This window comes from Monodelphis domestica, chromosome 1 (assembly GCF_027887165.1).
Source record: "Monodelphis domestica isolate mMonDom1 chromosome 1, mMonDom1.pri, whole genome shotgun sequence".
Lineage (NCBI taxonomy): Eukaryota > Metazoa > Chordata > Mammalia > Didelphimorphia > Didelphidae > Monodelphis > Monodelphis domestica.
In genome coordinates, this window is record NC_077227.1 from 84,279,036 (window position 1) to 84,302,355 (window position 23,320).

At 35.3% G+C, this 23,320-nt stretch overlaps 1 protein-coding gene across 2 annotated transcripts in view; it reads right to left on the reverse strand.

The window, feature by feature from the left end:
• Positions 1–236: 236 nt before the first annotated feature.
• Positions 237–23,320, reverse strand: part of HECTD2 (HECT domain E3 ubiquitin protein ligase 2) — a 126,597-nt gene continuing 103,513 nt past the window's right edge. For both annotated transcript variants that reach the window (XM_007478819.3, XM_007478820.3), the window contains exons 16-22: positions 21,251–21,409; positions 18,627–18,701; positions 17,094–17,181; positions 16,898–17,004; positions 9,384–9,499; positions 8,661–8,804; positions 237–2,511 (exon numbers count right to left, since the gene is read on the reverse strand). In XM_007478819.3, coding sequence (XP_007478881.2) covers positions 2,391–2,511; positions 8,661–8,804; positions 9,384–9,499; positions 16,898–17,004; positions 17,094–17,181; positions 18,627–18,701; positions 21,251–21,409 — 810 coding nt within the window. In that variant the 3' untranslated portion in view covers positions 237–2,390. The remainder of the gene's footprint in view (positions 2,512–8,660; positions 8,805–9,383; positions 9,500–16,897; positions 17,005–17,093; positions 17,182–18,626; positions 18,702–21,250; positions 21,410–23,320) is intronic.

Sequence of the window (23,320 nt, forward strand, 5' to 3'; positions counted from 1 at the left end):
TCCAACACCCCTCCCCCACAGACTGCACTGAGAGATTTGCTGACAAAACTCCAAGGGTGAAGGCTGACAGAAAAGCCCAAAGCCACAAAAAAAAAAGGGAGGAGCAAAAGCATAGGCAACTGCAGGGAGTAAAGAAGGGGTAAATATAATATAGATTAGTATGAAAAGGGGACCATAAAAAAATCTTCATCATTGGGAAAATGAAGCCAAGATTAAAAAAAAAATAAGCCGGAGACTTTTTAAAATTACTAAGAAACATTATGTAATACTTTAATTTACTATGGCAAATACAAAAATTGAATAGAGTTTATTAACAACAGATATATAAAAATGTAATAACCACATGAACTTAGTAGGCAATTGAAAATTAACAAAATAGAACAGCAGTGGTTTTTTTAAAAAATGAGGTATTATTACACTGTAAACTAAAACCAGAGAGAGCATAAATAAATAAAGGCAATGTGTAATTTAGTGATTAAAACAGTTGTATTTTTCATTTTTATAACAGACACAAATTTTCCAGTTAACTGTGGGTATGGAGCATAAAAACAACAGGTTGGAATATTTCTAAAGTGACATAGCTATTGATGTATATAGACACATCATCAAACGTGCACAAGAAACCATAAATCATCTTTATCAAATAAGAGCTTTGTTTACATCTTAAACATTAAACCTGATTACTTACAGATAATTCTTTTGTGCTTATTAGTTATTATCAACCTATTTTAACATCTCACAGTCTAGCTCAGGCAGCACGACAGAGAAGTGATATTTTTGCACATAGATTAACAAACTAAACCAGTTAGTCTGTTACCCATTTTTCTATTAATGAAGACACTGCAGATCACTTAAAATCCCCAGAGTATTTCAGAGCCCCTTTCAGAAGGAGAGATAAATACATACAACAAGTCCTCCCTTTCCTCCAAACACTGGTTGCTTCAAAATCTCAGAAGAACAAGTTAATTCATTTCTTCACTCCTGCTGAATTCTGCTGCTGAGGGTGCAACTAGGAGATAGCAAAACTCAGAAAAAGATGAGGGAAAGTATCTAAAAGAGTATTTGCTGGTAAGAAATGCTGGCATCATTTATTGTTATTGCAACAATAATAGCTTCTGAGCTTTCAGAAGAAAAGCTAGGAATGTCTCCAGGAAATAAATCTCAATTTAGGAAAAATCTGTCACAGGCTAAGAAAACTGCTTCACTTTTACTAATGCAAAAATGCATCAGTAGCTATGACTTTTTCCCTTTTCTCCTTTTCCTCACATACTACTTTATACTTTTGTTATTTTTTTGTATTTAGAATTCACTGGGGGGGGGGGGGAACCTGAATATTTTGGCCCAAATATTGAAACTATTCTACCTTGACACAAATCTCACTTGATATATTCATAGGATTCTGCCCTGCATTCCAGCCTATTTTTCCAGAAGTTGAATCCTCTACTACTGGCCATTAAAAACAAGATTAGACATAAGCCTAGTCCATCAATCAAATTTTCAAATGAAAAGTATTTTTTCTTTTGTGCTTTTCTAGGATTTATTTCATTCACAACAAATTTGATTGGATTTCACTTTCTAACATCCAGGTGCTTTTCAAAATGTGACAGCTATCCAAGTAAGGTCTTCAAAGTAATCAGTTTTCTGCCTATTTCAATAGGTGCATATCTTAATACTTAATCTTAATACTTAAAAGCATATAATCTTAAATCCAGTTAGTTTAGTTTGAAAAGTTACATTCCTGTACAATCATCCCTGTTGATTTGTAAAAGCTGTATACACATCTAAAACCCTGAATTTATTCTGTAAAAATAAATCTTTAGCAACAAATGACTATTAAAAATTCCATTTCCCCCCACGAGCAAGTATTTACATGTTTTTCAACAATCAGATTAATCCTTACAGAACTAAAGCCGGAATATTAAAAACTGTAAATTTCCATTGCAATTAAAATTGTTCACTTCTGTATGAAAATATGGCTACAGGCCTTATATTAATAGTGTTGTAGCTCTAAGCTTTGCTACTGTGCGTTAATAACAGAATCCACCACTGGGTTCTATGTTAGAAACACATTAAATACTGCACTTCATTCCCCTAGTGGAACATGTGTGACATAATTACGGAGACAAGTAAAGTGCTATAAAAAGAGATCTAAAAAACAACAAAAAAATACTGTTGTTATCTATTGACTCCCCCTTCCCGTGCCAAAGTTTCTGTGGCTTTTCAAAACTGTATGTAGATTAAATGTGTTTCACATTTAATAATTCAAAAAATCAGCATTTGAAAATTGTTTAGCTTATCATAGTGCTGAAGACAGAAGCATGAAAAGGTTAAAGGCACAATGAGAAGAGAGTGGATGCTACATATAAAAATACTTTATTTCAAGTCTGACGTTACTCTAGCCCAAAACCTTCTGAATTGGAAATCCCAATGATCAGCTTCTGTTTTAACTCCTTTTTGTTCTTGTAAGGAGGCAGGCAAAGCTGGTTGAAGCAGGTATGGGCTACTGGTAACCTGGAAAAGAAATAAGCTTTAAGTGGAGTAACTATTCTTTATAAAAAGCAAACCTGCTGACTGCTCTGGGTGCCTGTATACACACACAGTAAGCAAATGTTCTCATAAAGTTAAGTGAGCACGCCATGTCTTCTGGGAGATAGGTGTCTTGAGCACATTTTGGGGGGCACCCAATATGCTCACCTTTTAAATAATCTTACTTTTGAGGGCTGCAGAGTTTATCTTCCTTTTGGGGTTCCTACTTTTAACAAATTTCTTCATCTTTCTTTGTGGAAGGCTCATTTCTTCATTTAGGTTATCTGGAATTATTCTTTCTTTTTCTTGTAGGTGATCAAAGGACTACCCTGAGTAGTTTGAAAAGCACTCAGGTGGTGAGCCTTTATTTATCTGAGGCTTCTCTTTGTAGCCTTCTGTGGAGAATATAAGCTGCACCCCTTGAAAAATGGCTCTCAGAGATTATAAATGAAAGATTTGCTTTCCTCAGGGATGGACTGTTTTTGAGAGAAGCCAAAAGAGTACAAATGGGAAGTTTCCTTTTTTAAAAAGTTTTTATTGATATTTTCTATTTCTCATATTGCTATAGTATCCTAGAGATCCCCTCCCTAAAGTATCATATGACAAATAGTTTTGTTTTGTTTTTAGAGAAGAAAGACAACACAACTGATTGATACATTGAAAAAGTCTGAAATTATGTGAAGTGTGTAACACCTGTGGACCTCCCATGTCCACAGAGGTGTTGAGTCCAATTTGAACTGTTTCCTTGACTATTTCTGGTATGTGGTTGTTCTTTCCATTTACCTTATTGCAGTCACTGTATATGCTGCTTTCTTAGTTCTGCTTACTTTACTGCATCATGTCAGGCAGATCTTCCCATACTTCTCTGCCTTTATCACATATTTCATATTTTTAAAGTATGGTAACATTCAAAGGGCTATAAAACTGCGCATACCCTTTGATCTGCTAATACCACTACTGAGTCTGTATCCCAAAGAGATAATAAAAAAAGTGGAAAGGACCTATTGTACAAAAATATTTATAGCGTCTCTTTTGTGGTGGCAAAGAACTGGAAATTGAGGGGATGCCCATCAATTGGAAAATGACTGAACAATTTGTGCTATGCTGTATGGAATAGGATTGGGCTATAAGAAATGATAAGCAAGATGATTTCGGGAAAAGCTGGAAAGATCTGTGAGAACTGATGGAGAGCAACCTAAGAAAAACTGGGAGGACAATGTATACAATGAAAGCAATATTGGATGATGATCATCTGTGAAAACTTGGCTAACAGCAATTACAACAATGCAATGATCTGGGACAATCCTGAAGGACTTATGCTGGGGGATGCTATCCACTTCCAGAGAAAGAACTGTTGGAGCCATCTTTTACATCAGTGTATCTTTGGTCTTATATTGGGGTTTTGGTTATGTATGATTTTGCTCTTACAACAGTGACCAATATGGAAGTGTGCTTTGCATGCCAATAAAAAAAACGAAGTATGGTAATATTGCATTACATTTGCATACTTTTCTCAAATGATGGTCATTTGATTTGTTTCTAATTTTTAGCAATAATAAAAACTGCTGCTATTAATATCTTGGAGTATATGAGGACTATCTTCTTGATAGTTTTTTGGGGGTACAAGCTCAGAAATGGCATGTCTGATAGTCATTTTAGTCACTTTGTATAATTCTAAACTACTTTCCAAAATGGGTGTTTCATTTCACAGCTCTACTAACAATATCTTAGTGGGTCTATCTTTCTACAATTCTTACATCATTGACTTGATTAGCATTTCTCTTACTAATCAATGGTTTAGAGGATTTTTCATGTGGTTGTGAGTATTCTGCAATTCTCCTCTTTAGAACATTTAACTTAAATAGGAATTTTTCAAAAAGCAATAGAACAACTGCGTAGGGCAAAAGTAAATGGAAAAACTACATACATTCCCACATGGACCTCGAAGAGAGTCCTGGACCTCAAGCCCCTGCCCCAAGCTTGAAAGGCTATCATGTAACCTCTTAGACTTAGATGGCAGATGGGGAGAGGGAAAGTGTGTAGTTAAGTGATGGGAATTCTTAAACTCTAGCCTTCTGGATAAAGAAGGGGTCAGTCTACAGGCAGTTAGCTTTTTAGAAATGAGGAGGATGATTTTTCTGGGCACCTCTTGTCATCTGGGAAAATACAATTATTTACTATTGCCTGAAGCTGGAGGAATAGCAAGGTATTAATACTAGTATACGGTGGGTATAAGGCCTTGGACTTTGTCTTCTGTATTGTTCTTATTGTTGTTTTAGTGGTTTCATTCATGTATGACAGTGACCCCATTTGGGATTTTCTTGACACAGATACGGGAATAGTTTGCTATTTCCTTCTTCAGCTCATTTTACAGATGAAGAAACTGAGTCAAACAGGGTTAAGTGATTTGTCCAGGGTCACACAGCTAATAAGTGTCTGAGGCCAGATTTGAATTCAAGAAGAGGAAACTTCTTAATTCCAGCCTTGGCACTCTGCTATTACTGTGACTTATTTGGACAGTTCAGGTGTGATGGGATAAGAATTATGTCTTTAGGAATATGAATTTCCCTTCTGGAGGCAGTCCAAACCCCAGGGTAGCAACATCAGGCTGGATATGCCTGGATAGTTCTTTAAAAAATTTTTAATTTTGTATTTTTTGTATTTTTTTTTTACAAATTTCCACACAAGCTTTCCTAAGTTATATGATCGAACTCATATTTCTCCCTTTTGTCCCTTCACCCTTCCAATGCTGGCAGGCAATTAGATTTGGGTTTTATATATATATATGTATGTATGTATATATATGCATATATATATATTAGCATGTAAAACACATTTCTATATTGTTTACTTTTGTAAGTGAATGACCTTATAAAACCCAACCCCCAAAACATAAGCCAAATAAACAACTGAAAAATCGTCTGCTTTCATCTGCACTCTGACTTCAGAAGTTCTTTCTCTGGGGTGGAGAGCATTGCCATAAGTCCCTCAGAATTGTCCTGGATCACTGTATTGCCAATAATAGCTAAATCTATCACAGCTGAACATCAGAATGGTTCTGTAGAGGGAGTGAAGGACTCACTGGAATGCTTCTTTCCCAACAACCCCAAGTTCATTTTCCTTTGGAGAGGAATCCAAACCCCAGGGCATTCTTGCTAAATGTGGAGAGTAATAGATCCTGGAGGAAGAAAAAATTTACTGGAGATGGAGGAGAATTTGTTTGCTGGATCCTGAAGGTCTTTTATGTAGTTTTCCATTTTCATTAAGGATAGAATAAAGGCTGTCCAATAAATGACCTATACATTACCTCATCTTTTGATATGGGATCTAGGAACCCTCTCACATACACCTATGAAGACCTAGAGCCATATCCACTTTATAGTCTTAGATTTCCCAGAGGCAACTCTAGATAAGAATAATAAGAGTATTCTGCCCCCCCAAACCTTGGTCTAATCCCTTCACCAATTTAGATACAGTTTATCTAAATCTAGAGTTTGAAGTTCCCAGAGTCATGTACATACTTTAAATTCAACTCAGCTCAAGGATGTAACATGTAATGCTTTGAGTTTTGCAAATCATTCTCTCCCTCTCTCTCTATCGATCTTATGAGTTAGATGCTACTCTTATCCCAATTTTACAAACGGGGAAACAGATTTAGAGAAGTGCTTTGCCCATCTCATACAGTTAATAAATGTGTAAGATAAGATTTGAACTCAAATCTTCTTGACTTCAAGTCCAGTGCTCAAGCCACCATAATTAAGCACCCCATGTCCAAAGCATTGTGTTAGTTCTAGGAGTACAAAGATGAAAATTAAACAACTTCTTGACTCTTGGAACTTAAAACCTACTAGTATGGTGGTGATATACTTACATATATAAAGAATAATGTGTGATGAGGAAATGAGAGATTCCGGCAAAGTATTTAGGGAAAATTTGAGGAGGGAGATAACAGTAAACCCTGGTAGGAATAAACTCTAAAGAAGAAATAAAATTAACTAGAGGAAAGCAGAAGTAATCCTTAATGAAGAAATCCTGTATAAATCAAACCTAAACTCAAGTCAGGCCCCAACATCATAAAAATTGTTATAAGTCATTAAAATTTGTCCTTTACAAAATAATTGTTCAAAAATTTATGAATAATTTGGTAATGGTGGTAGCTCACAAAATCATTTAAACACAAATGTGCCTCTCAACTAAAGTTTTCAAAGCACTTTACATATATCAACATATACTTCTTACATATATACATTTAGACTCCCTTTAGCTTGTGAAGTCAGCAGTAAAGTATAATTATTTCAGTTTTACAGAGGAGGAAACTGAGGTTCAGAAACTCTTAGTGATTTGGCTATGGCTACACAACTAGAAAGAACAGAGGCAGGACATGAACCCAAGGTCTTTCTTATCTTTATGCCATGCTGTTTATCTTCATAAGTGAAAGACAACATGAGAGTTAATTTTTTTTTACTTTTGATCATAATAACAATAAACAATCTCCATATTTTTCTCAAATTGAAAACAGTATCCAAAAATGTGACTTTAAGTTCAATATTTAGACACCTCTTTAACGTTTCCTACCTTCAAAAGTTATACTGTAAAACCATGATTAAATTTAGAATATAATTTAGAAATAAGATATTGGAATATTACAAAATCTTGTTACATGAGCACAACTCTTCCTCCAATACAACTTAATATGAAGGTGGTTCTTGAAGGTTGTGACAGGGAAGTACAAGATATAGCAGCTCTTGCCCAGCTGGAAAGGTTTTGAGTGCAAGCCCAGGGATGACCTGGACAACTGTCGTCCTAGGATGAGTCTCCCTGAACACTCCAGCTCTTCGCTGTTGGCTACCAGCGGAGGATTATTTTGGTCACAGAAACTCATGAAGGTCATTTACTATGGCGCATCAGGGGTGTGATTTGTTACCTCGTGTACTTTAGGACAAGGAATAGCCATCCTGATGAAATCAAGGACCTTTTCAAAGTCAATTATATGCAGGCTTCTTTCATTTCATGGTTGTACTCACCTTCACAAAGCCCCAAAGCTTTCTTATGAGGAAAAAAGGCACCTATGGTGGTGCAGGGGAGAGAATAAAGGATAAGGATCAGGAAGACCTGAGTCTGGATCCTGCCTCAGAGACTCTCTAGACGAGTGAGCCTGGGCAAGTCATTTAATTCTCTCTCAGCTTGTTTCATCATCTATAAAATGGGGATATTAAGAGCCCCTACCTCATGAGGTTGTTGTAAGGTTGAAATAAGTTAGAATGTGTAAAGAATGTTGCAAACCTGAAAGCCCTATCTATACAAATGCTCTGATGATGATGATGATGGTGGTGGTGGTAATGACTGTTCCACAGTCTTCCTGATTTTATTATCCCATTGGGGACTTTCATGTTGATTGCAAACCTTGTATTATGATGCTAATTAGTGAAGGAACTAAAACATTTACACAAAATTTTCCAAGTAGGGGTCTAGAAGTGAATGACATTGTTAGTGGTGCTCAATCTCCCGACATTTAAAATTCATCCAGAGTATGAAGCCAAGTTCCATGTTGCAACACCATTAGAAATGTGGAATTTGTAGAGCTTTGTCAATTTCTGAATCCATTGTGTAAGAAGGGACCACTGTAAATGGGGCAGGGATGAAAGGTGCCTCAAACATGTACCTCCAATCCTTCAGAAACATTTAGGATTGGCTGAAGCAGCCTTACTCTTCCCAGAAGAGACTGAGCTATTGGAGGTATAGAGCTGCTCCATGGCTTTTGGGCCTTCCAGACTTACTACAACATTTTGACTATAAGAGTGGTTTAATGGAACCTACTACTTGGTAGTTGTCTTGATGATTTTTTCTGAGCTATACAGTTGGATTATAATTGGGCTCCAGATTTAATAGTTTGTGGCTGTTGCTTAGAGGTATTTTGATATTCATAAAATGCCAATCTGTCATATTGACTTGCCAAAAATGCTTATCATTAATTTTTCACACTTAGTTTTTATTTAAAAAAAGAAATGGAAGATACTCACAGGAAAGGAAAACCTATTCTGTCAAAAAGGATGTATTTTACCAAGAAATGTATACTTTAAAAAAAGATACTGCTCCAATTCTAGGGTAAAAATACAAATAAAACTGAAAATTACCAGTTAGTAGAAGTTTCATGCTTTGAAATCTTGAAATTCAAATCTGCCATTCCTCCCACAGGTACTCTGTCACTTCCTGTGGTAAAATGTAGTAACTTCTTTTGAAGATCAAGAGGAAACCCAAGTACAACATCCCAAAAGTATCTATCATGACAAAGAACAATTTTTAAAAGTTGCTTTTTGTTGTTGTTTCACCACAATAGGTATTCTTTAGCCTAAATAAAATCAGCTCAAAGAGGGAAACAAATCCCTTCAAACAGTGACTACCTTCATGTAAGGTTATGCTAATTAAGTCAGTCTGTAAATGAAGAAAGTTTCTCTGGTAGACCTATAAATGGTCCAACCCTGGGTAGTAGCAAAGTCATTTTCTTTTCTGAAATGTGAGTTTCTAGTTACAGTATGGTTACTAAAAATGATCCATCATTCACATAGACGTTACACATACATATAGGTGCATATTCTAGGATCCAAACTGTAATTCTATTTTATTCAACTCTTATTTTCTTTTTGAAATTATACTGACATAATTGTTCTGAGGAGCACTAGATGCTTCCATACTTTAAAGGCTCGCAATAGCATCTCTGGGGTAAGAAGGATCATGCTAGCTTTTGGTGTTTAAATGAGCACAAATGACCCCAAAATGTTGCATATAGAGAGCTTATATCTTCTTTCTCTTCTTACCCCTCCCCCAACTTCCCATGTAAGTAAAAGCAAAGACTTTACCGTATAGTAAGGTCAGTTTTCACATAGCCATCATACTGAGTATTTCTTTGCAGAGCATGCATATCCAATTCAGGACTTCCACAGACCAGAATTTCTACCTCTTCTGGGCGAAGCAGCTACCGATAATTAAAATGCAAAACAATCAGTCGTCATAGTGAAAAATCTTCTGATAATGGTTTTTTGTTTTAAAACTTAAATTGGGAGGCAGTTAGGTGGGTCAGTAGATTGCAAGCCAGGCCAAGAGACAGAAGTCCTGGGTTCAAAACAGACACATCTTAGCTGTGTGACCCTGGGCAAGTCACTTAACCCCCATTGCCTAGTCCTTACTTCCCTTCTGCATTAGAACCAATACATGGTATTGATTTTAAGATGGAAGTTATGTTTTTAAAAATATAAACAAATCAGAAATGTTTAAATCCAATTAAATCACAAAGGTGTGCCTTATATAATGAATAAAATATTTTATACTTAGGAAGCATTTTTTCCAACCTCCATGTTAACAGCTCTGATTTGTCTAAAGAATGACATTTTAAAAAATTTGGGGGAGCAAAGGTTCATTAAAAATATAACATTTATAGTGTTTTATGGTTTATAAAGCATTAGAGAACTAAAAAGTAGCATATTGGGGTCATCTGCTCCCCAGTGCCACCAACTGCATTTTTATAATAGTGAAAATTAATAATAAGTAGTAACTTAGAGCAGATAGATGGCTCAGTGGATTGGGAGCCAGGCCTAGAGACAAGAAATCCTGGGTTCAGATCTAGCCTTAGATACTTCCTAGCTGTGTGACCCTGGGCAAAGCACTTAAATCCCTATTGGCTGGACCTTACCTTAACTTTTCAGTCTTGGAACCAATATACATTATTGGTTCTAAGATAGAAGACAAAAGAGTTTTATAAATTAAAAAGTAATAAATCAAATTTATGCAGAGCTTTAAGATTTATAAAGTACTTTTCCCAGAATAACTCCAGAGTAAGGTTGGTGGTAAAAGTAGTTTTTTTTTTTTTTGTTATAGATTTGTGATTTCATTGATTTGTGGAAGTCCCAGGGTAGAAATTCCATCCTACAATTAGGAGGACCTATGTGTAACTTCTAATCTTAGAGAATTATCTGTGATGCTAAATAAATGTATGTATAAATGAATGAATGAATGAATGAATGAATAAAAAATTAAGAAATCATTATATACCACACCAGGAACACAAATTTATAAAGAAAGGCAGTCCCTGTCTTTAGGAAGTTTATATTTTAATAAGAGGAACTAACACATATAAAGCAGTAGGGGTCAGGGAAGGGTGTTCTGGTCTGAGGCATCTTAGCTGATGCATAGGGCAGCCAACTGAAAGGATCTCTCAAGAAGCAATGGTAATACTGCTTTCATTACTGCATCCAAAGCTAAGAGATGGAAAATTGGAACAAACTGTAAAGTATTAAAATGGCATTGGTGGATGACTGCAAAGGATGTGAAGCATACTCTGGTCTGGGGTTGATTCTATATAATGGATTAAGTTTGTACTCAGTACCCACGATTGGGAGGTGGGGGGGAGAGGGGTATGTCACATAGATAATATATGGATGGATCCCATGTAGTAAATTAGAAAAAGTACTGGGCTTGGAGTCAAGAAGACCCAGGTTCAGATTCTTAGCTCATCACTTACTTCCTTTGCCCTCTTGGGCAAGTTACTTAGCTGTTCTAGTTCTCTCATCTGTAAAATGAAAAGGTTGCTCTAAATGATCTCTAAAGCCTCTAACAGCTATAGAATTAAGATCTTTTATAACAGAGACATGATTAGAACTAAATCTTTCTCACTCCAAGGCCAATTTTCCAACCACAATATAATACTGAGTTTCTTATCATCTATCATAGTGGTTTGCCCAAAGCCATAGAGACACTAAGTATAGTGCTAGAAGTGAGATTCAAACCCAAGCTTCCTAGCAAATGATTAAACAGGAATCTGATTTATATTCATTCTCCAAGATCCCACTTAAAGTCCCACCTCCTCCAAGAAGCTTCTCTGACTTCTATAGCCCAGGATGATCTGTCTACTTATTTTCTTCTCATAGTACTTATTGGTTTAATATTTGTTGCTGGTATTATATATCTTGGGAAGTGATTATATCCTATACCATTCTCTAGTTTTTTTTTCATGCATATAGGTCATGCCTGTATAAAAAGACTGGATGCTCCTCAAGGACAAAGATTTTCTTACATCCTTTTTAGCATTTATCACACTGCATAAACTTAGTGAATATTTGCTGGATTGAAAAGAATTAGAGATTACTTTCTGGCTCCCACTGTAGTGTTAGGAGAGTTCACAGTTATTCTAAAATAAGTTTAGATTAATGCATTGATGAGATTGGGTTTTCACTGATATGGGTACTCTCTTCAACAGTGCAGGTCATCATCCATCCTGCCTGTCACCTGTCCCTGGTGACTCTCTTCTATGTCCCCCCAAAAGTTTGCCAAAGAGGTTTCATCCAATGTACCAGAAAACTCTCAATTCTCTTCATATCCTGAATATTCTAATAAAGCTTTCAGGTTACTGAGTGGTTATTGATTATTCTCATGCTGTGACCGACCCATCTTCTTCTTAGATCATGATTTTCTTTAATGACAATCTTTATATTGTCCTGCATTTGCAATTCTTTGTCAATGTGTTTCAGTCAGCTCACAGTCCCATGCTACTCTCTCTACTCCCTTGTGTATTATCCTCAACTTCAGTTCTTCAGAGACTGTAGTGCTCCATGACTCATAGCCATCACTGGAAGAATCCTGGTATTAAAAATGGCATTTGTTTTAGGGAAAAGTGTTGGAGTCATTAAAAGATCTCTGCAATTCCTCAAAGGCAATCCAATCTACTCTCTTCCTCCTGTTCAACTCTAGACCATACTCACTGTTAATTTTCAAGGTGGGTTTGTCTGTCTATATGACTGTCTTTCTATTATTTCTCACACATATGCACACCCTAAAGGATAAGTTCTGTAGGTTGTTCATAGAATCACATCTCTTAGTCTGAACAACAGTAATTTTAATCCACCTTTTTTCCCCTTAAGTGAAGTTAGGCAAAAATTCTTTTGAGTAGTTATGGATTCCATTGAGGAGGCTCTGTAATGTTCAGAAGATTAATGCAACTAGTACAATGTTAACTACAAGGAGGAGAATCTGATGAATTTCTTTCCACCTAACAGAAATTTCTGCATTGGATCTCTTCAATAACAGTAATGAACACTTTTGCTGATCATACTTATGTAGATAGAAAAGTGGGCAAATGGGTTTATTAGCCACTAATAAACCCAATTAGCAATGAAGTCCAAGATTTTTTCCATTTCATTGGTATATTCCCTTTTTCAGCTATCAGGGATCTCTCAATTCTTTCACAATTGTGTCATCTCAAGCATGGGCTTCCTCTTTGGGTACATGATCTAGACCAGCTGTTTTTCTTCTCTGACCTTTTCAATGATATTTCCAGTTCCTCTACAAGCAGTTAAAAATAATTCAATAAGTAAAGTCAGGTTTGTGATGATAGAGTCAACAATTGCTTCTCATTTTGGGAGTCAGAAATGAATCCTTAGTTTATTTCAATTCGTCAAATATTGATTATGCTTAGACAACAAGCCATGTGCTGTAAGGAATGCAAGAAAGTCTTTCCTTGAGGAGAATCCAGTCATTTTAAGCAGGCATGATCTACACATGTGGAAAAACTAGAGAATGACACAAGACAGGATATAATTACTTCTCAAAGTGCCCCAATGGTGAAGACATTATGCTATAAAAATCCCTGCAGATATTTTTCACATGTTGACTATTTTCCTCCTTCCAGTTCTATCTTTGAATGTCCTTGGGATAACTTTGCTTGGGTGAGTCTCTGAACAAGCTTTATTTATTCTTTTTTTTTTGGTCTCATGTTTTTACCATTCTTGTCCATTGTTTTTACCATTCTCATCCATTAGATTTTACAAATGAATTTATGTTAAAATTGCTTTGTCTATAAGGAACTAAGTCAATTGTATGAAAAATCAAGTCATTCTCCAATTGATAAACGGTCAAAGGACATGAATAGGCAGTTTTCAGATAAAGAAATAAAAACTATGAATAAGCACATGAAAAAGTGTTCTAAGTCTCTCATAATTAGAGAAATGCAAATCAAAATAACTCTGAGGTACCACTTCACACCTAGCAGATTGGCCAACATGACAGTAAAGGACAATAATAAATGTTGGAGGGGATGTGGCAAAATTGCAAAACAAATATTGGTGGAGTTGTCAATTAATTCAACCATTCTGGAGGGCAATTCACAACTCTACTAATAGTGTATAACAAGACAGAGATAACAAGGAAAAATATTTGCACAAAAATATTTGTAGTCACACTCTTTGTGGTGGCAAATAATTGGAAAATGAGGGGGTGTCCATTGATTGGGGAATGGCTGAACAAAGTGTGGTGTCTGATGCTGATGGAATACTATTGTGCTGAAAGGAATGATGAACTGGAAAGACCTCCAGGAAGTGATGCAGAGTGAAAGGAGCAGAACCAGGAGAACATTGTACAGAGACGGATATGCTGTGGTACAATTGAATATAATGGATGTCACTACAAGAGCAATGTAATGACCCAGGACAATTTATGAGAACAAATACTATCTACATCCAGAGAAAGAACTGTGGGAGCAAAAATGCAGAAGAAAAATATATGATCGATCATGTGGTTTGAGGGGGTTATGATTGGGGTTTTGGTGCTAAAAGATCACTCTACTGCAAAGATTAATAATATGGAAATAGGTTTTGAATAATGATACATGTAAAATCCAGGGGAATTGCTTGTCAGCTCCAGGAGAGGGAAAAGGGGTGGGAAAAATAATGAATTATGTAACTATGGAAAAATATTTTAAATAAATCTAAAAAATAAAAAAAAATTGCTGTTGTCTTTGACGTCCATATCTTTCTGCATGGCAAGTGGGTTAAGTGTTTGTTGATGAGGGTGATTATGATTTCTTATGATCCTAATCTTATGATCTCTTCATTTGGACAGCTAATTAATAACTGAGAAACTTGTATTAAATAGTTATAATTGGCATTAGTGTTCATCTATCCATGCATTTCCCATTTTTCATTGATAACATAAATAGGTTGTACTGAATAGAGATAGGGATAGGTATCTGGCCCTATCATTATTCGGTTTAGGGAACTACTGAATGATGATATTCCATTTATCAGTATAGACTGTCTCTATCTCTTCAGCTTATGGCTTAGGTTTAAAAAAGGTTAAGTGAATTATCCAGGTTTGCATATCCAGGATCAAAGACAGGGCTTAAATTTGATGAGAGAAAATTTGGAAAGAAGTGAAGAGGGCCTAGAATAGATAGGGTTTGGGGTTTATTCATAGCTAAAGGGTATGACATAGATAATGAAGCATAGAAGACTGAGATGAAAGGGTAGATGGACATGTAAGAGCATTATTAGGAAAATCCAAAGATGAAAGAGTAGTCAACAGTGTCAAACATTGAAGAGACATTAAGAAGGATGAGAATTGAGAAACTGATTAGATCTGGCCATTCAAAGATCACCTGTAAGTCTGAAGAAGGTTTCAGTTGAATGACTGAGTGGGAAGCCAGACTGCAAGGAAGTAAAGTGAAAAGTGAAAGGTGATGCAGTAGAAGAACTTAAGCTTTCTCAAGTTTAGCTAAAAAAAGAGAAGAGAGAAATCAGAAGGTAGCTAGGAGATATTGGAGTGAGAGAAGGTTTATTAAGAAGGGAGGAGATAGCTGTGTGTGCTTTCAAGCAAAAGGACAGAATTCAGAAGAAAGGGAGACTGAAGATCAGAAAGAGGGAGGGGATAGGATCAAATGCCAGAAAGAGGGAGTGGCCTAGGGAAATACAAAGGCCATCATTTTATCTGCTACTAGAGTGAAGAAAGATGAGATGAGGAGGAAGGGAGAAGAGGGAGTTCTTAGTAAATGGTCTTAATTTCTTCAGTGAAGTATGAAGCAAGTTCCTCAGCAGAGATGATGGGAGTAAAGAGAACCCTAGAGGTTTAGGAGAGAGACAAAAAAAGTTTGAAAGACCTATTTCTTGGAAGCCAATAGCAGATTCCTGTGAGGATTGCACTTGAAGTCTTTCTGGAAAGTAGTTTAAAAGACAAAAGGCATATACTTATTTTTTCCTAAATAACTTCCTGGCTTCACTTGTTCTCTTTATACCAAAAGGCTTTATCCTGATGTCTTTTACCAAAAATAGTAGGGAAAAAATACATATGAAAGGGTATATAGAAGTAAATAAGGCTATTTTGTTATATTGCTAATTCAAACACACAAGTTGTAAATCATGTAATTTATTCTTTCATTTAAATTTAAAAATTTTGTCTGTGTATTGAAATATGTTCCTAGTTCCATCTCTAATAAAATAAACAAAAACTAAAATTACAGGAAGACACAAAGGGGTAGATGCAATAAAACTTCTAATGCAATTGCTATTGGATTCCCAACTCTACAGAAATAAAAGGTTTATTTTTTGTCTATTTATTGTTCCAGATGATACATTTCAAAAAAGATTTGCCACTGTTACTCATAATTTGAAGATGTCAACTTACTCTTTGTCTTACGGTCTTAAGAGTTAAGCTATCTACTACAAATTCAAGGTGCAAATTCCTTGAGAGCATGAACTTTGCTTTGCTTGTCCTAGTATTTTCTCCCTCTCTCTCTCCTTTTCTCCCTTTCTCTCTAACTTTATATACCTATATAGTGCCTGACCCATAGTAGGTAATTTAATAAATGCTACTTGATTCTTTAATTAAAAGTTGCTCTTGAAACAAACTGGGAATTTGAACCATCACCACCATAAAAACTAGGAAGAAGTGCTGCCCTTCCCCTGTATAGGTTTGCTGTAACTCAAATTTCTAATACTATTTCTACAGAGTGAAGGCCATTCACCCTGAGCCAAAGAGGTGTCCTCAGTTTTTTGTATAAAGAAAGGGCATAAGGTTAGGGATGAATAATAAAGTGAAGGCCATACAAGGAATTCCTCCTTCAGGTGGAGTTGGATTAGATGATCTCTGAGATCCATTCCAATTCTGGGACTGTTTGCCTAACTGTCCCTGAATTTTCTTCAGTCCACTTGCCTAATCCATATGAATAGTTTATATTTATGCAGATCATTATAAATAATGTAAAATAAGCAATGTAATATGATGATTATCTCTATGCTACAGATGAGGAAAGTGAGGCTCCAAGACTTTTGATGATTTGTCCAAGGTCCTATGGTTTATAAAATGGCAGAACCAGGATTTTTACTCCAGCTTACACATTAAATGTTCCATGTTGTCTCATCCTAAAGTGGCTGGACTATTGGTGATTTCCAGCCTTGCTTTAAGTAGTTGAAAATTTTTTCTTCTAAAATCCTTATTTATCTGAAAAAATTATCATTCATACTCAGGGCTGTCACTCAAAGATTTTTTTCTTGAATACTGAAAGACCCATTTGGTACCTTAAAAAACCAAACAAATCAGACCTCCTACTTACCATTAGTGCATTTGAAGCGCATACACTATGAAATCCATAATAAAATGCAGCAAACTGTTTATAGATGGATTTGTTGAGAAGGAAGTCAACATAAAGCTGCACATACTCTAGAATGAGATTATAAATTTGATTAATTAAAATAAGTAAATAGTTAATTCAGATGCATTTCAGACAAAAATACATATACTGAACTTACCTTTTCTATTCTGATTGGTAACTGGAATTTTATCACCAGCTGATTTTAAATTATATGATTTTATTATTCCAAATTCTTCTTGGAAAACCTGATGGGAGATACATTTTTTAAAAGTCTCTATAACACCATTATTAGGTAATATTCAACCATGAGATAAGATTTAAATAAATAATACTTTTGCATTATTAAAAAAAGACCCTTACCTTCAGTCTTAGAATTGATACTAAATATTATTTCCAAGGCAGGAGTGGTAAGGGCTAGGCAATAGGGGTAAGTTACTTGCCTGGAGTCATATAGCTAGGAATTATCTGAGGCCAGATTTGAACCTAGGACCTCCCATCTCCAGGCTTGGCTCTCTATTCACTGAGCTGCCCAGCTGCCCCTTTTTGCATTGTTTTTTAAACCCCCAGGTTGCTGAAAGAGATCCCTTATTGGGTTTTAAAACAATGTTATATAATCTGTCTTCCACAGGGCCCAACTCCTCTATCTTCAATATCATGTTCATCCCATAGTCTTGCAAAACCATTACCCAAACTGGCTGCTCAGAGGTTTTTTTTACTGGCTAAGTCTTGATTTTATGTCCAATGTGCTTTTCTATCCCAGTAAGATGTCTGGCATTACTGCTACAAAATGTTTTTGCACGATGATAATGATTCGTAGTTATCTGTAAATTTATGGATTTTTAATTATCTTTAGGTAGGGGAGTAGAGCTCAAGAACACATATCTACAGGCTAGCTTATAGACTGGTCTCTGCTAACTGACTTTCTGAGATGAGGGCACAGTTTGGACTTGGTTTCAAAAGTTGATATCAAAGAAAGCAGCTGGGCCAAGGACATACTGACTTGTTACCTACAGATTGCCCATATTACTTTTGATATCTTTGCTAAGGTTCATGACCACTTTTGTCTTCATAGAATCTTTAACTCACCAGTGACCCATATTCAAAGTCATTCTAATCTATCTGTGACCATCTTTCTGTTTCTACTTTAGGCTATAAGGCACTTGAGAGAAGATAATAGTAGTCGTATTATTTTTTGAAAAAATCCTTAGCTTCTGTCTTAAACTCAATATTGTATATTGGTTCCAAGGTAGAAAAACAGTAAGGGCTAGTCAATGGGGGTTAAGTGATTTGCCCAGGGTCACACAGCTAGGAAGTGTCTGAGGTCAGATTTGAACCCCAAACCTCCCATCTCTACGCCTGGATCTCAATCCACTGAGCTACCCAGCTGCCCCTGATAATAATAGTATTATGATTAGGTACAATTACTTTCCCCACATACCTAACGTGATCGAGAGAAATGGGCAAAGACAAAAGAAAAGAGATGAGATGCAAAGAAGATGAGTTCAGGAAGAAAAGATGGAATTCTCCAGATCCAGCAGGGGTTCTTCCTGAGCTCATCTTCTTTGCATCTTTGCATGCCCACTAATACAGCACCTTCTAACTGGCACATGATCAAAAATTAAATATGGCGATAAATCTTTATTTGATACTGATTTGAACATTATATATCTTTGTTTTACATTTATGTTACCTGAAAGGTTGAATAAAAATCTTCTTCAACATTGCCATCATATGATAAAAGTTCATTTAATCCATGGGCCAATTCCTGTAAAAATGCATATATTATATGCTACTAAAACATAAAGCTAATATATGCCTAGCTTTATGTCGATTGGAATAGTGTATCTTTATTAACAAACGAGATGTTTTTCTGAAAAATCTCATGTTATGACTAAAAATTTATACCCTCTGCCAAATTATCCTCATGAAAATATTCTTAAATCATTGCAAAGTTTCCTGGTTAGTTAGATAATAGGAAAATTTCTACATTACCCAAGAAAATAAATTAGGTAAGGTAACATTAACTTGGGCAGGATTCCCTATTTGACAAGAACTTCGAGGAAAACTGGGAAGCAATTTATTAAAAAAACAAACAATAGTATAGCATCCTATACCATACAACACAATGGATTCCAAATGGATAAATGATTTAAATATTTAAAAATTACATCACACACACACACACACACACACACACACACACACACACACGGAAAACAGATGGAGGGGCTCTGCATAGTTAAGAATAGAGGAAAATTTTTTAACCAAACAAAAACTAAGAGACCACAAAAGATAAATCAATTTCAATTACACAAATTTTGTTAACCAAAATCAATGCCACTAGAATAAAAAATGAAACTTGATTAGACAAAAGTTATTATAACCAATATCAATGACAATGGCTTGGTATCCAAGATGTATAGTAAATTAAAGCAAATATAAGAGACCAACAGGGCTACTCCTCTAATGAATCAAAATGTCAAAGGATATGAGCACTTCTCCAAAGAATTACAAACCATCAACAATCATTTGACAGGCTGTTCTAAATCTCTAGTAATAAGAGAAATGAAAATTAAAATAACTCTAAGGTACTCATTTCATACTCAGAAAATTGTCAAAATGATAAAAGGTAGAAATTGTCAGTTTTAGAGGGAATATGGGAAAATAGGTATCTGAAACCCTGTCAATGGACCTGTGAACTGGTTCAATTATTCTGGAAAACAGTTTGGAACTGGGTTAAAAAGAAGTGACTAAATTGTTAACACTCAATGGGATAAGAAGTCAATTTCAGAAAAATGTAAGATGACTTGTAAGAACTGATACAGAAAAGACTATGCAACAGTGACTGCAACAATATAAATGGAAATAAAAACAAAACAAATTCAAATATTGTACAATTACAGTAACCAAATTTAGCTCTGGAGAAGAGATGAGAAATGTGCCATCTTTTTGTTGTTCTTGAAAGGCTTGGGGACAATGACAGTATACTATTGAGAGAAAGTTGTTTTGTTGAACTCTTTCCCCTTAAACTGTTGTCTATCTCTCTGACCCTACAAATTGAGGAAGTTCTGATTAAATCCTAACCATCACATCTTATGGCTGAGGTAATAACTTACACAAGGCCAGCATTTTTATCATGTATAAAATTGGGGAATCAGGACTGTTTCAGAGCAGAGGTATCCTCCTGCATATGCCCCAATCAGATTAAAATGTAATTGAAATATTTAGCAAAATTAATTTTAAAATCATAAAACAGATAATATCAACATGTGGGCTTCAAAGTCAATATGTGGCATGCAGGGAACTTGTGTAGGGTTTAGTGGCCCCAATTTCTATTTGAATTTGACACCACTATTTTAGAAGACCTCTAAAATTAAATTCTAAGTATTATATATAGTGTGGCATCAAATAACTTCTTATAATACTTTTCCATAAAATTAGAATTTTCTAGCAGTATCACAAGATTAGTTTCTAAAATTTTCCTAATTCCAAATCTTTCTCAATTTGGTGTTTAAGTGGGTACACACATATAATATATACTCTAGAGATATGCTTTATAGCCTATGGGGAATTTCCCTTCCCTTTTTCTATAAGCAATCTTCCTAACCCTGGCTGCCATTGCAAGAGAGTGATTTTGTCAATCTTCTATAATTAGCCCTTGATGAATTTATAGTAGTAGTGGAATCATCCCTTTGCAACTACAGTCCCTGTAGGCCAGGAAGGCTCTGTTCCAACATATTCTAAAGGGGCGATTTCCCAGTGCTTTACCATTATCCTAATCAGAGCAGCTGAGAAGCAGCATAAAGACATAGGAAAGAAAGTTCACTGGGATTACTGAAAAGAGAGAACCAAAACTAGTGCATAAAGATTCTTGAAATCTGGATAATATATACACTGACAACTTGAAAGTTAGGTCTATGCTGGAAATGCATATCGTATTCTTTTCCTGTCTATCCTTCTGACCCTACAAATTCGTCTCCCAATATTTCACTGAACCTATTTTTATTCCTATCTCATAAATGTACTAGCCAGGACAAATTAATCTAATTTGTTCCCATCTTTCCTCTTACCCATAATGAAACTTCCATAGCATCTAGTGACATGACTGGCTTCCCTATTTCCAACTATATGTCAAGGAATACTATAGGTAGGCTAAAATGTATCTTTGAGGAAAGGGAAAATTGAATGCAAAATAAAATGAGTAAATGAAAGGGAAAAAAAGAAGAGCACAAGATTGTTACAAAATAGAATATGCAGAAGAAGAGAATGATTTGTCATTATGGAATCACAAGAAGCTAATAAATTTATACTTACAGGCATAATCTGATATAGATCATCTATTGTAACATTGCAGATGCCTACTGGTGTGTTCTGATCACCAGGAACAATGGGAGGACTTAATAGCTTCTTGTAACAGCAGGGCGGGAAACGAATATCCAAAGTGATGCTATTATATACAGCTAGTCCCATAAGCTACATATATTAAATGTTAAGAATTAAAAGCAAATCCATGATAACAACTGCATTTTAAAAAGAATATCATCCAGGAAAGCATCCTTGGTGGAGAAGGCAACCCTCATCCCTACCAGCCCAATAACAACAATGCACCTATTGGCATTGATAGGCAGATAATCCCAAGAACCCTGGGAAGCATTAGTGTTCTAGAGTCTCTTCTGAGTCTCATTCTCCACTAGCATTATCTCGGGTAACAATCTTTGTGAAGAGATGACCAGCTAAGAACTTCTGCAGGTTCTGAAGCCTCTCACCTTGTCAGCAACCAAAGTTATTGAAAAATCCACAAAAGAAAGTTCTTTCACAGTCCTTGGCACTGTCAAATGGTTCATTATTAGTAAGAGACATGATTTTATCAATGGAAATGTGGTTAAAGCTATCATCTGCTTTGCCAATGAATCTTAAGGACTACTGGACGTTTCCATCTAACGTGTAGAAGAAAACTTTCTATATTCTTAAGAGCAGGGACTTCCTTACTTTTCTATTTGTATCCTAGTGAAGAGCACATAGTAGGCATTTAATAGATGCCCATTCATTCATTCATTCATTCATTCCAGCTTTTATATTTAACATCACTTACCCATTTACTTCTACAACTTATATTGACTACCTTTATTCTCCCTCAAAGATTTTCCCTCACTTTTGATTAATAAAATACTTTTTATTAACAACAAAAGGAAAGCTTAAATTGATAGAATTCATAACATCCTTAAAATCTTGATTCAAGAACGCAAAAGGTACCTATTTCAGCTATTTCTAAAGAATGTCTAAAACATTCTTAAATTAGATCAACATGTATGTAGATGAATTGAAGAAGCAGTTTACTAAAACTAGTATCCCTCAATGTTGATCCTGGCTATGGTCATTTTAGGAATTTTAAAATTAGAATGTCTGAAGAAATAAGATCTGGGTTAAAATGTGTACATAAATATGCTATTGACAAATTATAGGATAGTTAAACTCCTACAGTGAAAAGTTAATTCAATGGCTTTCATATGAACAGATTACTGTGAAGTTAAAATAAAGTAAGACAGATATATTTATAAACTTTGCAGGTTTGTGGCTTTTTGATGTATATATTTATATTATGACAGATGTGAGGGAGGAATGTAACACTGACCCATTTTCTAAGAGGAGTTTTATATCACATGCTAGAATATTTAAACTCCAACTAAATAAAGATTATATCAGGTCACTAATGAAACTATCCATTTTATAGTCTCAGAGGGGAAATTGCAACATATGACTTTGGTTTTATATATATAATTTAGAAATAAAAACTTGTTGGAGAAGACTGGGCATGCTCAAGTCAAACTGAAAACTAACAATGATCTTAAGTTGGATATTATGTGCTAATACTGTGCAATGTTAGTAACCAAATTCCTATTTCAGAGACTGTATAAAATAGTACATACATATATAAAAGATTATATAAAGTCTCTATTTCTATAACCAATTCTGCTTATAAAGTTATTACTTTAAGTTTATTGATGCATCTTTTAATGTGACCCTGAAGCATGAACCTACCGTATTTCTTTAGCTTTATCTCTACTATTCTCTTACCCAATCTGTCTGCTCCAGCCAAAATTGTCTATTCATCTCTCAGATATGCTATATATGCTCCTACATGCTGGGCTTGGATTGTCCTTCCATTTTCCCTAGGTTTCTCTTTATCATGGACTTTCTTCCAGAATCAACATAAGTTTGTTATCTCTGTGAAGTTTTCCTCAACTAGTCCACATTGATCCAGACTTCCTTTGAATCTGTATAGTACCTCCTGTTTTTTTAATCACATTTAATATATGCTACAATATATTATTTAGTTTTTCATGTATATGGTCTACAATCCCAATCAGATTGTGGCTCCTACAG